This window comes from Cryptomeria japonica, chromosome 9, assembly GCF_030272615.1.
Source record: "Cryptomeria japonica chromosome 9, Sugi_1.0, whole genome shotgun sequence".
Classification (NCBI taxonomy): domain Eukaryota; kingdom Viridiplantae; phylum Streptophyta; class Pinopsida; order Cupressales; family Cupressaceae; genus Cryptomeria; species Cryptomeria japonica.
Window position 1 is genome coordinate 469,434,218 of NC_081413.1, and position 16,958 is coordinate 469,451,175.

The 16,958-nt window shown below is 36.2% G+C and overlaps 1 protein-coding gene across 8 annotated transcripts in view; it reads left to right on the forward strand.

Moving 5' to 3' along the window:
* Nucleotides 1-625: 625 nt before the first annotated feature.
* Nucleotides 626-16,958, forward strand: part of LOC131075937 (uncharacterized) — a 102,760-nt gene continuing 86,427 nt past the window's right edge. For 3 of the 8 annotated variants that reach the window (XM_058012909.2, XM_058012907.2, XM_058012908.2), the window contains exons 1-7: nucleotides 985-1,240; nucleotides 1,370-1,819; nucleotides 3,242-3,768; nucleotides 5,224-5,353; nucleotides 5,559-6,049; nucleotides 6,237-6,317; nucleotides 6,474-6,572. In XM_058012909.2, the coding sequence (XP_057868892.2) occupies nucleotides 1,678-1,819; nucleotides 3,242-3,768; nucleotides 5,224-5,353; nucleotides 5,559-6,049; nucleotides 6,237-6,317; nucleotides 6,474-6,572 (1,470 nt within the window). In that variant the 5' untranslated portion in view covers nucleotides 985-1,240; nucleotides 1,370-1,677. The other 5 variants (XM_058012905.2, XM_058012903.2, XM_058012904.2 and 2 more) reach the window with 5 other exon arrangements.

Genomic DNA, 16,958 nt, shown 5'->3' on the forward strand with positions numbered 1-16,958 from the left:
CATTTACACATGTAGGATTGAATCCCCAAGTCACAAAAATGATCTATAATGATAAATAAAACATTCAACAATTCTAAAATATCATAAATTTTAGCTAACATTTATGTCTATTTGTAAATCACATTATATCATTTATCACATAATTTCTAACTAATTACATTTATTATTTCATTTAGTTTTCAAATACACCTATATATACCCAATCTTTTTTATCTAAAATAACATTATAAAACAGATTTTATTCTCCTTTTTATTTTGAAATTATTTTGCTTTCACAATATTCAAAAGAAAAAAAATGAAAAAAGTTATATGAAAACTCATCATAAAAGACAAAAAGCATCAAAATATATATCATGTAAGTATAATTCAAAGAAAATCTTAAATATTGCTTCATTTTTTATCATTTGAAATAAAAATATATTTATTTCATCGTTTTTATATTCCAATCCTTTTTATCTAGAATAAATTGTAAATATTTATATTATTTACCTTAATATATGTTAAAGAGATTTTATTCTTTACTCTACTTTCTTTTCTATTATAAATGCCAAAAAAAATCTACATAAAGGACAAAAGGCATCAAAATATGCACCAAACAGCAATCTTATGCTGTTTTCTTATTTTTGACTAGCGAAAAGAAATGCTTCTCGAACACACCCCGCAGGAGAAACATTGAAAAAATGGTCTCGAGACTGTCACCCTACCTCCAGGCTCCACTCCCTTCACCAAACGGGGAACAACCCACAAAATTACAAAAAGGGAGTGCTTTTCAACAAGTAGAAAAAATCTGAGCATAGACGTGTATATACCAACTAAATCCGAGCATAAACAATGTATATACCACCTAACTACAGGATGACATGTCTAATAAAATTTCAAAACAGTAAAAGCAGAAGTCAGAGGCAGAATTTCAGTCATCAAGCATGTTATGGAAATTAGAGAAAAGTTTCTCTTACAGTCCATGCAATGCATTGCCAGGTAAAGCCAAAACTTCAAGACCTAATTGCCCAACTACAAGATTCTTCATCGTCCAGCTTACCTTGTTCAGTTTACTATTGTTGAAATCTTGGATTTGATTTAAACAATTGGGTTTCTTATATGCATTAGCAATCTGCTATTCATTTATGTTCTACTACCATCCAGTGCTTTCAGACACTAATGGGTAGATGGATTAGGTGGGTTATGGAGGCCTGGACTCCATGGCGTTTGTATGAGAGTACAACTGTTGTTAAGACAAAAGGTGGTGGCTGACTGTTTGTTGAAGATAAACGTCCGTTATGGTGTTTTTGGCTCTGTTTTAGCAATGCTGAGTTTCATTGGGTGTTGACGTTACATATAACCTTATTGTATTTTTGGTTTTGTTGGCCAGGTTGATCTTCGTGGTTCGTTGAAGATACATATATCCATTATAGGTTTCTTGTCTCTGTGTTGTTCGTGGATCTCTATGAGAAAGGGGCAGTTGGCTTATGGGGAATTGACACCTTTACAGCTTGACTTAGACGTAAGAGTGGGGCACAACTAGATATTATGGCAGTAGAGGGGATGGTGGGTGCCTTTGCATTTATTGGTTCTACCATGGATGTGGTGGAAGGTGTTTTTTCGTTCGTAAAGATGTGTAAGCTGATAGGTTGAGGGGTTACTAGGTTTTTTTCTGGGCACATAACAGGGGCAGGGAGAATGGAGGCCAGATCAGAGGGAACTCAAAATTTGGAGAGCTCTGCAAAACGGAGCACTGGTTTTAGGGACCGGAAACAGAGGCATGGGAACGTTGGCAAGGGAAGGGTGGAGGCGAATTTGCATTCAAAAGGAAGGGATTCAGGTCAGTAAATAACTTCATTGGTTTTTTCTGTTTTTCCATTTTCAGGCAACAGACTAATTTTTACCCTTTCTCGAAAGTTTATAATCACTTCCTAAACTATGTTAATAGTCTAATCAGCCTTTTGCCACTATTGTATATTGGGTCCTAACCTTGTTTGGAAACGTATTAGTTTGATGAACATTGCTCTCCCAACTTCGAGGTAGTCTGAAAATTGTATGATACTATGAGGTAAAAATTAATTTGTTCTGTTTTCTTGGACAGTAGTGTACCGTTATCTGTTGTTCACAAGAATAGAATACGTGAATGATATAATGCCTTATATTAGTATCAGTACTTGAATGGGCTTTTTCTTCCTGGCTTCATTTGGATCAACAGTACATACAAGAGTATTACTGTGATGGCTGTGTGTTGCCTTCATTGAATCCAGCCATATTGGCCTACACTGTACACAACACTATTTATCTCTGAATCCTGGACGTTTTCTCTGTGACTGTCCCAAAACTGATTGAGATGGGCTGAAAATTTCAAGAAACAGATTTCGTAGTTTTCAGCCATTTTTCAGGAGTTTCCAGAAGTTGATGGAGGATTTCCTGCCAGTTTCCTGTTTCCTGAAGAGGCATACCCGAAAGTTTTGGTCATTTCCTGGACTATCTGCATTAGCAGAGTTCAATGTTTATGCATATAAAGTTTCCTAGTAGTCATTTCTGTTTCTTGTTGCATAAAAAAAAAAATGACTGCCAGAAATCTTCACACATACACATAAATCTTCACTCTCACACACACCAAAAAAGAAAAAAAACTTCACACACATGTCTGCACACACACACATGCACATGCATGTGCACACACATGTACGTGTGCCTGCGTGCACACATACACTCACATCTTCTCTCACACACACACTCACATCTTCTCACTCACACACCCACATTATGACCACATGACTCACTCAACTTAATCTCTCTCTCACACACATTATATGCACATGACTCATTCAACTTACTCACACACATGCACACACATCCTCTCTCTCTCTCACACACACATTGTATCCACATGACTCACTCAACTTAATCACACATTATATCCACATGACTCGCTCAACTTGATCTCTCACACAGACATTATATCCTTATGACTCACTCAACATAATCTTTCACACACTTACACATTCTATCCAAATAATTTGCTCAACTTAATCTTTCTCACACACGTACATTATATCCAAATGATTCACTCAACTTAATCTCTCTCTCTCTCTCTCTCACACACACACATTATATCCACATGACTCACTCAATTATGATCTAATTCAATCTTATGTGTGTAATCCTTCCTTTTGTTCAAACCCTAGTAGCCATTTCTGATTCTTGTTGCATTATATATATACATTTTTCATTTCCTATACTTTCACTGATTCAGGTGGAGAAGATGAAGGGAAGCGGAAAATAAGAATTGGAGATAGATCCAGTCCGGGCAAAGTAGCAGGATCAAATATGGCAATGGCAAATGAATGTGAGTCTTGCAAAGGTGTGGCTTCTCCTATTGGAGATGTCATAATTGAGGAAAATTGGACCTCTGGCAGTACACAAAATAGGGATGACAGGGCAGATAGTCAAAGGAAAGTCTCAGGTAGATATGGCTTTGTTAGCCAGTATTTTGAATGGGTCCAACAACGGAAGTCTGTGTGGTTGACACTGAAATCAACCACATTGCAGGCAAAAAATTATGTAGTTCCAAGAGTAGAAAGCAGTTGTCTTTGGGCTCGTACTTGCCTTATAAATATTGCAAGGTTATGGCTGGTGATTTTTGTATTGTGGTTAAACTGCTGTGTCAGAGGCATTGGATCTTTCCTTCATTTAGGAATGGCAGCCTTCTTTGTACTACTTTGGTGCAGTTTTCTTAGTTCCATAGCTATTGTGGGCTTCATATATGTGCTATCTACTATGGTGCGTTATCTGAAGTTAGCCTTACTTCTTATTGAATGAACTTTTTGATTTTATTGTTCATTGCAGTATATCGAAACTTCAATTTTAGATTCATGTTAATCAAGTTTGTTTCTTATATATTTGTTGGGAGATCTGTGCCCAACACTTTTTTTCCCTCAGTGTATTGGAAGCTTGAGTGTGTGATTTTGAGCAATAATTGAGATCCAATATCTTTTCAAAGAAACAAATCAATTATGAATTATCTCTCTACCTATGATGAAGCGCATTGGCCTTCATAAACTGTACGGGTGATGATCAGTTAAAGCTTCCCTTCCACTTTGTGTAGTGGCATTGTTTGAAATGCAAACATTGGCATCAATAACACTTTCAATTGAGAGGACAAGTGGATATACTCCTTATCTAAGAATGAGGGTATATAACAACTATGCAACTATAATAATGGATATAAAGAATCACAACTTTTTCCAGTATTTGACGAGTATACTGTTTACACTGGTAAAGTTTTCACTTTGTTGGTTATACATATGGAAGATTAATCCTTGTATCAGTTATCAATCTTAGTAAAGTTAGAACTTGAGTGATATAGAGTTCATTCTCTAATAAGTGACAATGAGAGGTTTTTCACTAAGTTACTCTTATGTCAGGGCAAGGGAGTTTTCAATCAGAAAGATACTATAAACCTCTTTACCTTTATTGTAAATTCAACATCAATATCTCCATTTCTTAGGACGCTGTAATAGTTATTCACAGTAAGTTACAATTTTATTAGACTGGGGACAATTTTAAACCTGCTTTTTTTCGACTTGAGAGCCTTACTGCATTATTCAGGTTTCTTAGGGAAAGAAATATTTTGCTAATATTTTTTAGCCTTCAGAGATTTTTAATAAAATGTTGCAGTTTCATTGTCTTGTGAGTCCAATTTTAATCTGCAGTGATACGGGGAAGAAGAGAAGTTGAATATATGAATCTTTTCAATAACCGAGAAGAGTTTATATGTGCTAGGTTTATATTTTTATATTAATGTTTGGTTCATGATATCCCATGAACATTAGCTAAGGATCTTCCATCAAGGCATGCAAATATTATTTTACTTTTTGGCTAGGAAAGTCTGATGAACCTTTTATTGTTCCAATAAATAACCATCAAGAATTCCGTAGAAGATGCTATCAGCACCTGATCATCTTGTGTCAGTTCCACCATTTCTCTTTTTCATATACTGTCATATTAAACTCTTCATTATTATTGCTTATGGAAAAGCAGAATTGTTTTCTCTAACAAGGGTTAGGAGTTCGATTTTTCACAAAGGGAAGAAGTATGCAGTTTGTTCTGTCTTATTGGTCTGTTATTGCTGGATTTTTTTTTGGTGCAAGGCATGATCTATATGGTATTTAGTAAGTTTCATTTGAACCAGTTTTGTGAACATGCTTCTGATTGACATTTGATCGAATGGCTTAGGTGATAACTTGTGTAGCAGCTTTTGTTCTTGGCAATACATATGGAATATTGATAATGTTTAGTTTGGGAGCACTGATGCTGTGGATGTATGGTAGCTTTTGGATCACAGGGACATTTGTTTTAATTGGAGGTAGTTTCCTACTCAAGGTTTAAATTTAACCATCTTTTCGTCTTTCTTGTACATGAGTAGTTATTTTAAGTTTGGAGTTAATGCAATGGTTGCAATTCCTAGTCTCTCTGGTTTGTATCCTTTTATCAATGTATTCACTTCTCAGAGATTGAGTTGCCAAATAGATTTATTCTAGCTTTAATATGGTAATCATTTTGATAAGCAGGTATTTTTCTAGCTTCCAGTTACCCACATGTAGCAATTCTGATCACAACTATCTACTCCATCTATTGTGCTAAAGTTCACGTTGGATGGCTTGGCTCGGTTTTCTGTGTGAACATGGCTTTCATATCAAGTGATATTTTACTTTATTTCTTAAAGGAAAGTGTGGATGAGAGCGAAGGGCAAACCTCTAGTGATCAAGCTAAATCAAGTAAAAACAGGGGAAGACATTTTTACACTGAATCGACAAAACCTTATTCGTCTGATGGTGGGGCTGGATCATCGGGCAGACCATCTGGTGAAAGCTTTCACACAAATCAGTTGGGAGGGCTTAATACAGGGCCATCAACTGGTGGACAGGCTGAACCAATTTCAAATTTAGCAGAAGAAGAGGTGATGCGGCTGCTTGATAGCCCTGATTACTATGCAACATTGGGATTATCTCGCTTTGAGGATATAAATTCTGCTACTTTAAAGAGAGAGTATAGGAAAAAGGTACTTCTGATATTTTGTAATTGTGGGAGAAAACAAATACTGTTTCATCTTATTGATTTGAATGGTATATAGCTAAAATTTGACTTGAATATACTAGTCAATGTGGAACATGAATTTACTGTGCTATCTTGGGCTTGCCTTGATATTCTTTTCTTAATTCTTGCCTAATTACCACTTGTTTGGGTAGGCAATGTTGGTCCATCCTGACAAGAATATGGGGAATGTAAAGGCAGAGGAAGCTTTCAAGAAACTTCAAAATGCTTATGAGGTAATGTTGTTTTCTCCTATCTCCACTAGTTAAAAAAAATGCAGTTTTTTAGTTCATGAATCTGCGAAGATCTGCACTGTGAAATTTTGGTGTTGTTTCTTTGATCAATGGATGGCTGAATGATTTGATATGATACATATTAAGAGCCATTTTCAGGCCCTACTGGATTTGGACAAGAAGAAAATTTATGATGAAGAGTTGCAAAGAGAAGAATTGTTGAGGAGCTTGAACATGTTTCGAAGTGGTGCTAAAAAGGTACATGTATTTTAGTTTTTAGTTTGGCTTTTGTTGCAAACAAGTGAGTGCTCTTTGTATTCAATTTGTCTTATTTCAGGACTTTTTCTGTATGGTTCCAGTTTGTCCCAAAAAGAGGGTGTTATGCTTTTTCAAATCATATTTTCGTCCTGACAAGGAATGCTCTGTTTGAAACATTTTTGATTGGAAAGAGTTTGTCCAAAAAAGAAGTCGTCTGATTGATTATTAATTTTTTGTTACTTTTGACAGCACCCAATGGGCCAAAACCATTTATATAGCTTGTTCTTAAAAGAGACATGCCCTGCCAGTATTAATTCCGAAGCATTTATTTTTCTTACTTCAGTTTGACATTTTAAAGTGAAAATAATGATAATCACAAATTCCAATCCCAAGTTTGGAGTCGATTGGGAAGAGGAGGAATGACCTCTGGATGAGAAAAATATTGTATCAATTAGTGCTGCTCCATACATGGCCCAAACATTTGTTTAAGTTTAAGGGTTGTTTAAGGTGGTTAAAAAAATACAATATGCTGAAACTTGACAGCTTAATTTTGAGGATTTTTTAACCCTAAAATAGGAAATTTGAGATATGGAAATAGAAAACTGAACTCAATAAAGAAGATGAAAGAACTGTAAAAATCTGATACCGAAATATGCTACAAAATGTGAACAGATGGAATGTCAGGAAGCTGTAAATATAAAGTTAAACCTATTGGAAGCTAAAATTTGAAACTTCTGAGGATCTTAGATCTCTAGCTTGTTAAAAAACGCTTAAAATGTACAGCTGCTGAAAAATCTGATTTCCTTTTTTGCTACATTTGGAAAAGGAAACAGAACTTAATGTTTACTGGAAAGCATATTAGACAGTTCATTAAGAGGTGAGAACTTTGCATAGAGAGTGTGACTGCAGACTCAGGGCACAGAGACTTCCGAGAACAGGATGGGCACTACCCTTGGCTCAGAGGTAGTTGCTGCAAACTTGTGAACATTCGTTTATATCCAAGACTTAACCCTACACTAGAGGGAACAAGGCTCTTAATAGTCTTTTATAAAATATATTGGAAAAAGAAGTTTATACAAAACAGTGTATCCCCTATAATGACAGTCACAAGTCAACAAAAAAAAGCATTACAGCACTGAAACACCTCTTTAAAAAGCTCCACCCTTGAAACCCTTTACAAGCCTATTGGCAACCTTAAAACCTTCTAATCAAGTTCAACATTACGTAGCAGCTTAATAAACAGAGCCTTCATATATTGATAGCAGAAGCTCCAATATTTTCATCATGATCAGATCCCTTTCCACTGTTACCAGGTCCCTTAGTTGTTTTCTCCTTCTCCTTCTTAGCAGTCCTTTAATTTGTCTGATCTATAATTACTTGAACTTGATCAATAATTCCATGACTCCATGCACATGCAGTACCATCAGTTCTTTTAGCCATGCTGGAAAAACACCACCAAATTCTGACTCAGGCAAAGGGTGGTTAGCTAATGAGGAGTCCACGGAAATAGTGCAATCTGCTTTTTTGGTTTTGGTTCTAACATTACTGATTAATTGCTTAAGCCTGCCTGCTTTCCATCCTGCTTGCTGCAGCCTGTGATGTATGAATGACATAGTCTGTGTTGTGCCTACAGACTTTGTTCTCATTAGCTGAATTTTTTATACTATCCTCTATTGCCTCTATGAGTCTACATTTTGCACCTTACAACCACCTTATGCTTTGTCAAGTACCGATTTTTCAAAAGATCTCAGTCTTACCCATCCATCTTAATTTTCTTCTCACTAGCAATCGGCTTAGTTCAGTCAGGTACATGGGCTATTTTGGTAAAGTTACGTCTATTAACCAAGTATTTTGGATAGTTTTTTTACACTCAATTCCTAAGAAATCTTCTCAACTTAGAATATGAGATCTTCAATTTGAAATCTGTAAGCATCCTCTTTTTTTGAAAAATATTGTTTCTTTCCTTCCATTGCAGATAAACCACTCTAATAGGAATAGCCAATCACTGTTTTCTATGTAAGTAAGAGAATTTGTCCCCAATAATGCTGCTTAATATAACATCAAGTCAAGTGAAGTGGTTGTTTGTATACCTAGACCAAGTAGCAAGATATGTTTTCCATTCAGATTTAACAAATGGGCAATCAAAAGTATATGTTCTATAGTTTCATTTTCCACACGTTGAGCAGAGTTCCTCTGTCATTCTACTAGAAAGAACATTATCACCAACATTTCTGTAATGCAGTAGCAACTATCTGAAACAAGATTTCTTTGGTTCAACACAGGATGACTGATCATAACAAATTTACCTTTTCATCTTCTGGTGGAATCAATTGACTGTTTCTAATTTGACAAAAGCCAAATATTTGTAGAAACAAGTTTATTATAATTCTGCTTTGAAGAGAATTTCAGCAGAGGAGGGCCCCTATTCCATCTAATGTCATATCATATATTATTCATATTCCATTCTAAGATGCCTTGCAATGTCCTTAAATTTCATTAGAATTGTATATGTTCTGTACTGACTTTAAGGAATTTTTGAACTATTTAATGTCATTCCAAGAGTTCCATTTGGCATTTCTGAAGCTTTCAGAAAATACCTTAATTCCCTTGCCAAATCAAGATCTGGCAAAGTGCCCTTTAAGTTTTGTTCTTGTATGTCAAATTTCCCTATAAGGACCTAAACCCTTGACACTTGGTGTCAAACCAAGAAAATACCAGTTGCTTCACAGTCATATGTTTTTTTGACTTGTAGTTTTCCAAAGAGAATAAATGATATCAGAGCTTGTTGGCTTGATGAGAATCAACCAAGAAGGAGATAAACATGATTGAGATCTTTATAGTTTCTCCCCAGACATGCTTGCTTTAAGGAGCTGCAATGCATATGGTATATCTGACTAAAATTTTCTAAGGTTCAAAACCGTTGAATGATCTCATGATCCATTTGACTGCCAAGCAATATGTTTTAATCATAGATTTTTCAGATCCGGACTCCAATGTTCTTAGGTTTGCTACAAAAGTCCCCAAAAACAATATGCCTTTCTTTCTTACCCATGTCATCAGATTATACAAAATCCTTATCACTTTATACATTATCAAATGAGAGAGTAAAGAGCCAACAAGAGGTATGGTAGTTGTAATGTCCCCGATTGTAGCCTGGAATTGTTTGAGGAGAAATAAGGAGGAAATTTATTTAATTTAATATTATATAAGTTGTCTCATTATATTTATTTAAAATCACACGTGAGATGACTTTATATTTTATTAAATTAATAAAGTGAATTAAGTATAAAATAAAATAATTAAAAAGTCACTTAAAAAATAATAAAGTGTACCTACCCTCTTCTAGAAGGAATCTTATGATGGGTTATGAAAAGATTAAATAGAAGAAGGAAATGGAGGGATGGGCATCAGTTGTTTATGTTATCTCTTGTTGAGCTGTGGAGACACAGGTTGTCCGCAGAAGATCTTGGGGAACAATACCTCCCTATTGGTCAGCATAACTGAGGGGGTGAAAGATCCTCCGAAGGGTTGCGAAGAGAGTGGGAAGCATTCAGCTTTCCATACTGAGCATAAGGAGTTTTTGATGTCAGATTATAGTAGTGCTTCAGACTTGCAGATCTGAGGATTCACTTTGTGTGATGGTGTAGGCTTCCCTTGGGCCTAACTAGACAGCGATCTCCCTTTGGCATCTAGGTGATATCTATCATCACTGTTGGGTGGCAAATTGAAGGTATAAGGTACTGTTATCAACACAGCTGCAGAACTTGGACCCACGATTTTGTTCATGCCACCTTCCACATGCATCGATTTTGATTTGTATTGATTCCTAAATTCATAGGAAGGAGAGGTGATACCATTGGGATAGTTGGCAAGGCATTTTGGTGTCATTTTGAATTTATATTGGAGTCCGACCTGAGGCAGGTTTGTGGGGTTATGCCCTTCGATCTGAGCTATTAGTGCATTTGAAAGCTTGGAGACCACCCATTGAGCAAGGCGCTTCCTTTGGGAGGAGGGTCTGATCAGTTGGGAGGAGCATTTAGACCATAGACAGCGGATTACACTTGGTGATCAGGCTTTCTTGGCAGCAGCAGGGACGGCACTTGGATGGGTTGGAACTTACACTTTGAAGATACCACCATTGAGGAAATTGCTTGACACTTCATCATCTCAGTAAGGCGTCACATATCAGGTTCTCTAGACACCAAAAACTTTGTCATTTTCAGTTGGTATGCATTAAGTTCTGAGCACCATATGTTCTCAGAAAATCCGAGATGTAATTCAGTAATCAGTCCTTGTAATGATTTTGTAAAAACACATTGAATGGGCATAAATAGTAAGTTTGAAGTAGTTTTGTGGATGCATACCATATAACCAGTTTTCTGAGGTTGTTTGCCAACTATTTGATGAAATGTCAGTCCATGGATGTATATGTTTGTGAACTACAAGTGTGCTAGTTGCTGTCTATATTCTACATTGGTCATCACACTTCAATTTCAGATTATTTATAAATGATCTTCATTAAGTTTTAGTGTCAATGTCCCTTATAACAAACTGAATTAGGAACAGCAGGCTAAGTACTTGTAAGACAAGTGTTTGACGAAATTCTAAAGGGGGTTAAGACTGAAAATTCATATCAGAATTGACTAGGGACATTACAGCCAACAAGAGGTATGGTAGATATTGTAGGATTCAAGAACCTCTTGGGATCACCCAAAGACAACAATTGCCCTGCCATTTTATGACTTCCTTATTGTTTTTATCAAAAAACCATCATGACAACCTCTTTGAACTATGGGTTAAGGGCAAAGGAAATACCCAAATATATAATCAGCTTATTAAGTTTTATTGATGCAAACTGGAAGTGGGTCAAATGGACAATTGGCTAACAGTTGCTCAAAGATAAACTATAAAAGCATTAAATAAGGAAGAATTAGGAAAAAAGTCTCCAATTATACACTGAAGAATTACATGCCGTTTGGGTCACTCCAAAAGACATAAAACCCAACTAATCTGTAATGCCTAACAAGTAATCTTTTGCCTACTTTTAGAGACATTTTGTATTATAATCTATCTCATCTATTAAGCCCAACTATGCCTAAGATCCTCTATTAAACAATGGCTTCAGCAAGGACTTCAACTTCTCAACTCCATCAACCTTTACAAAAGGATCAATCCAATTTTATGCTGAAACGGTGACCTTTGAACTTCTTTAGGTGGAGGAACTAAAGGGTCTCATCCATGCCTCTTGTTTGTAACTGAAGCTCCAAGATCTCTTGATGCTTCAGCTTCCTTAGTGTGTTTTCTGATGCTCTGAACTGTTTCTGGATGCAGCAATTTACTAGTTTGACACAACTAACAAGTAGCCATTTGTTCTTATCTACATGTCGGCCTTATAATAGCTTTGTTGTATATCTATAGAGTTGAAAATTGCTTACTTTGCAATTTCCTCTTTGTGGTGTGCACTTGTTTTAGCATCCATCCCCATAGTGTGTTCTAGGTCTCATTTAGCCTACTTCTTAGCCCTTTGACCCTCACTAAGATGCCAATTTGGATCCCCAACTTGATCTTTATCCAACATTGACTCTGTTTGCAGCTTTTGTGCGATTGGACACTAGTGCAATCATGACAACGACCTTGTCATTAACACAATCAAGAGAGTGTTTGTGAGCACAAACTCTGTCTTCCAACATTCACAATCCATATCTCGTGGCTTTTATGCATTTTTTAAACAGTTTATTTAAATATACAAAAAATACATTTTTAATTCATTCAAAAAAAAATTTACTTGATGCTCTAAGCTTAGGCTATTTCTATTATTCGGATGAACACATTTTGAAGAATTTTCAGTTTTTGGCCACCAACTCACAACTTCTTTCTTTTAGAGTTTCTTGTTTTATATGTATTTTCTTATCCCTTTTTTCTCTTATGGCATTCTTATTCCATACACAAAAGCACAAACACACACTTGTAGCAGCCTCTATATAAATGTTTTTAAAATCTTAATATTTCTATTTATGTGCAACTTTGCACCTAGGCTTGCACACATTCCAAGCTTTCATAGTGTGCCATATGGAGGTTGAAACATATCATTTAGGAAGTTAGTTGTAATCATTTTTCTTGTCCTTCATACAACTTACAGCCCCCAAATCCTGCTGTAGGAACAGTGGATCTGAAGTTTGCAATTACCATAGTGACTAGCAGATTAGGATGCAAAGTTGTAAAAATTTGAGATTCCATAACTCAAAGGCCACCACAACGTGGTACATGTCACCATAGAAGGATGATTGGGACCATGATTTCTTGTTTCTAAGTCTAGAGGGTTGAATTGCTCTTCTAGACACTTTCTCCATTTTGTATTGGGTCACTACCGTGTTGTATAGGTGGCCACTGCAATAAAAAGTTCTCTATTGTTTTTTGCTTATATGTAGTCTTGTATTGTTAGATCAACAATCTATATCATTTTACTTTATACTATATGTTTCATATTTTCCTCGAGAAAGTGAAATAAATTCTTTGTTTAGCAATATAGAAGTAAGATTAATAAACTTAGAAAACAATTGAAAATTTATTTTACAATTTCATGGCCTCACCAAGCTTAGGCGACAACATGCCACACTCTAGTGACACACTTTGCTCTATGCTGTTTTGTGGGGATTCATACTTTTTTCCCAAAAGGTAAGTGTTTGCTTCAACTTGTGTGCCCATGTGACATCAATATCTCAACCACTGGTTTTGATGTTACTATAGTAGTGTAGAGGAGGAAAACTGAACCACTGCAAAGGGTGGTCAAACCCCTCGAGGACTCAATAACCTTCTTTCCACTTCGAGCAAACCTTTGGGGTTCCCTAACCTCTAAGTTTTCTCATTGGGATGAAAAAGTGTATGAAACTATATGATGCTGATAGATAAAAATATTCTAACTGTAGAGGACAAAAGTATAGGCTATCGAGATCACTTGGTGAACTCTGTACACTCTTTGTCTAGGACATAGAAGTGTGGAGGGCGATAGCGCGACACGCAAGCGTCCAGTACAAACAAGGTACAAAAATCCATACTAGAAGGTACAAAATAACCAAAACTTTCTACTTTGTTATGAATGCTATGAAAACAGTAGACTAGTGACTAGTAGAATATAAAAGATTGACAAAAAGACAAGGAGAGGGTAGGAATGCTCACAACCATTCTAGCAAATGAAGCCTCCAACAAATGTTATGTCTTTCCTCACTGAACCTTCAACACTAGAAACGTGGAGCTTGTTGGGATGAATAAAAATGCAAGCCTTTGAATGCAAGAAACTATGTGAGAGTGTGATTGGTAGAAATGTAACTAAAGAGTTTTAAGTTGCCAAAGAGAGCCAAAATGAAGCAAAATAGAAAGATAAAGGGGATTGGGAAACGTCCCGATGTCGATGGGCATCAAAGGAGGCGTTACATTGCCAAATTTAGCAGGTGTAACATCTCAATGACCACCTTTAGTTTGAACATTCGTGGGACGAATGCGCACAACATAGGTGTCCATGAATAAATTAGTCCAAATGGTCAGGAGATGAGGCAAGACAAATGGCGAAGCGGGCTGAGCAAGTAGGTGAAGTTGAAGTCCGATTTAGCTAAAGCAAAGGTGCTATACAATATGGAATTGCATGGGGTGCAATTTATGTCGTTACAATTAGATTTTACAAGCTCCCAAACCCACACATAAAATTGCAAAACATAATATTCAAGTGCAACACACACTTCACAATCACAAAAAGAAAGGGAACTCTCTTTGGGTGATGTGAGATTGCTGGACTCCTAGGATGCTCTTGCATTAGACACCCCAACTGAAAAATTTGTGAGATGCTAATTTTAAATAATAATTCGACCACCAAGTTGGCATACTTCAGCTTTAGTGATCCTCAATCTACTTTTGGCCCCTTACTCTTCTAGTGAATGAGATACTCTATGTATTTACTTTGTTGAGCTTTCTTGCCAATGCACTCATCAACATCTTGCAATATTGCACCTTGTTGCTTTTTTAGGTATTTGTTTCTTGTAGTCAATGTTATCATGTGATGGCATTTTCTCTTCTATGGTATCATTTGCCTAGGAAAATTAGAGAGATCAAACATGTTGAATAGCAATGAGATATTAAATCCTTTCAAAAACTCAATTTCATATGCATTTTAAGAAAATTTGCTTGAAACATTGCACATGCGAATCTTCTTGGTTTTCACTTGTATGTTCCTCTGGGGAACCTCTCTTTCCTCTAGTATGCCATGATTAACACCCCTTTGAGTTAGTTTCCTCCTTTTGTACATCTACTAGCACATTGTACTAGGCGTTGCTCTCCTTAAATTGTCTGTTGACTTGTGTATGAACCTTCATGTGTTGTGTGAAATCATCTTCCTCTATGTTGATGGGCCTTTGCCAACCTTCAACAAGTTTTGCAATACCTTTTGGTGATGTCCAATACACACTTTGGAATGAGGTCTTCCCCTTTTACTTGTTCATTGAGTTGCATGTAAACTCAACTTGCACCAACATGAAGTTCTATTGTGTAGGCTTATTTCCCACCAAACATTTCAATAAGTTGCCAATGCTTCAATTGACAACCTCTTTTTGACCACCTATTTGTGGATGGTATGCGAAACTATAATTTAGTCTTGTACTCAACTTCTTCCGAAGTGTCTACTAGAATTGATGAAGGAACTTGACGTCTTCATTGGAACTAATGCGCGTGGAAAGCCATGCAAACATGAAACCTCATTGAAGAATTTTTTTTCCACTTTTGATATATCATTTGTTTGCCTTTATGCAATCGTGGTAATTTAAATATCAAGTCATTGCCTTTATGAAATTGTGGTAATCCAAGGATGAAGTCCATGGATAGTTCCTCCCAAGGTCTATCAAGCATTGACAATGGCTTGTTCAACGTTTTATTTTGCACCACACCCTTTGCTACTTGACATATTTTGCATCTCTCGACAGATTTACTTACATTTTTTGCACAATTAGGCCATTGATAGCTCTTCTCCAACATCGTCAATGTCTTAACACTTCCAAAATGGCTTCTCAATTGCCATCGTGTAATTCTTTGATTAGATTCTCCCTCATTGAATTCTGTGATTACACAATTGCTTTTTTGAGGATGTACTCTTGTGCTAAGTAGACTGCAAATGAGCCTTTGTTTCTTATCCATGGCTCTATGCATCCCTTCATGCTACGTGAAATGTGGATTGGCACATACAAATCCATCATTATCTCCATGCTCATTAATCATATAGTCACTATGGACAACAAAACATGTCTTACTCAAGGTATTTGCTACATGATTTGACTTGCTAGATGTATGTTTCAACATGAAGGAATAGCCTTGCAAGTGATACATCCATTGAATGTGTCTTTGGCTCAATTTGCTTCTCTATTGATGCATTTGAATGCATGATGATTGTGTATGGTACAAAATCTATGGGCAGCATGTAATGCCTCCACATTTCAAAGATTGAATAATGGAGAACTTTTGATTGGACACCGAGTACTTCTTCATGCATCATTCAATTTCTCTCTAAAGAATCCAATTGGTCTTCTCTTTTGGCTAATAATGTCACCAATTATGGTCTGATGAATTTCCTATAGAAGCTCACCAACCCATGTAAGCATTACTTACACTTTGCAGTACTAAATATTCGATTACTTCTCTCAGTTTCTTTAGACCCATTCTCAACATTCTTGAACCCCTTTGTATGAAATTGTATCTCTTCAGATTAATATGCAATTTCTTTTTCTTCAACTATGCAAAAACTTGCTGCAAGTGTGCAAGATGCTCCACCTTGTCTTGATGAACACTGAAATGTCATCCTAATATACAACCACAAATTTGCCAAGAAATTGCTTGAGGACCTCCTTTGTTAGCCTCATGAATGTGCTTGGGCATTCATCAACTCAAATGGCATCATTGTTCACTCATGATAATAGCTCTTGATGTCAATCTTCAAGAAGTATTGTGCTCCTCTTAGACAATCTAATAGATCATCTATTTGCAATTTTGCGGTAATGGAAACCAGTACTTGATGGCAATCTTGTTGATTGCTTTGGAGTCTGCACACATTTTCCATTGACCTCCCTTCTTTGGTACAAGTATTGTAGGCATTGTGTAAGGGATCATACTCTTCTTGAATAGGCCTTTTGAAAAACTCTTGTACTTGCCTATTGAGTTTTGCACTCACGTCTAGACTCATTCTATGTAGTGCCTTATTTGTAAATTGGATCTTGGAATCAAATAAATGCAATGTGAGATGCTTTGCACTGGTGGCAATCCCTTAAGCATTTCATTTTTGATGATGTTTGCATGCTTCTTGAGTAGCATTGCAATCTCCAGCTTCTTTGAGTTGTGTTGCTTCTCCTCTTG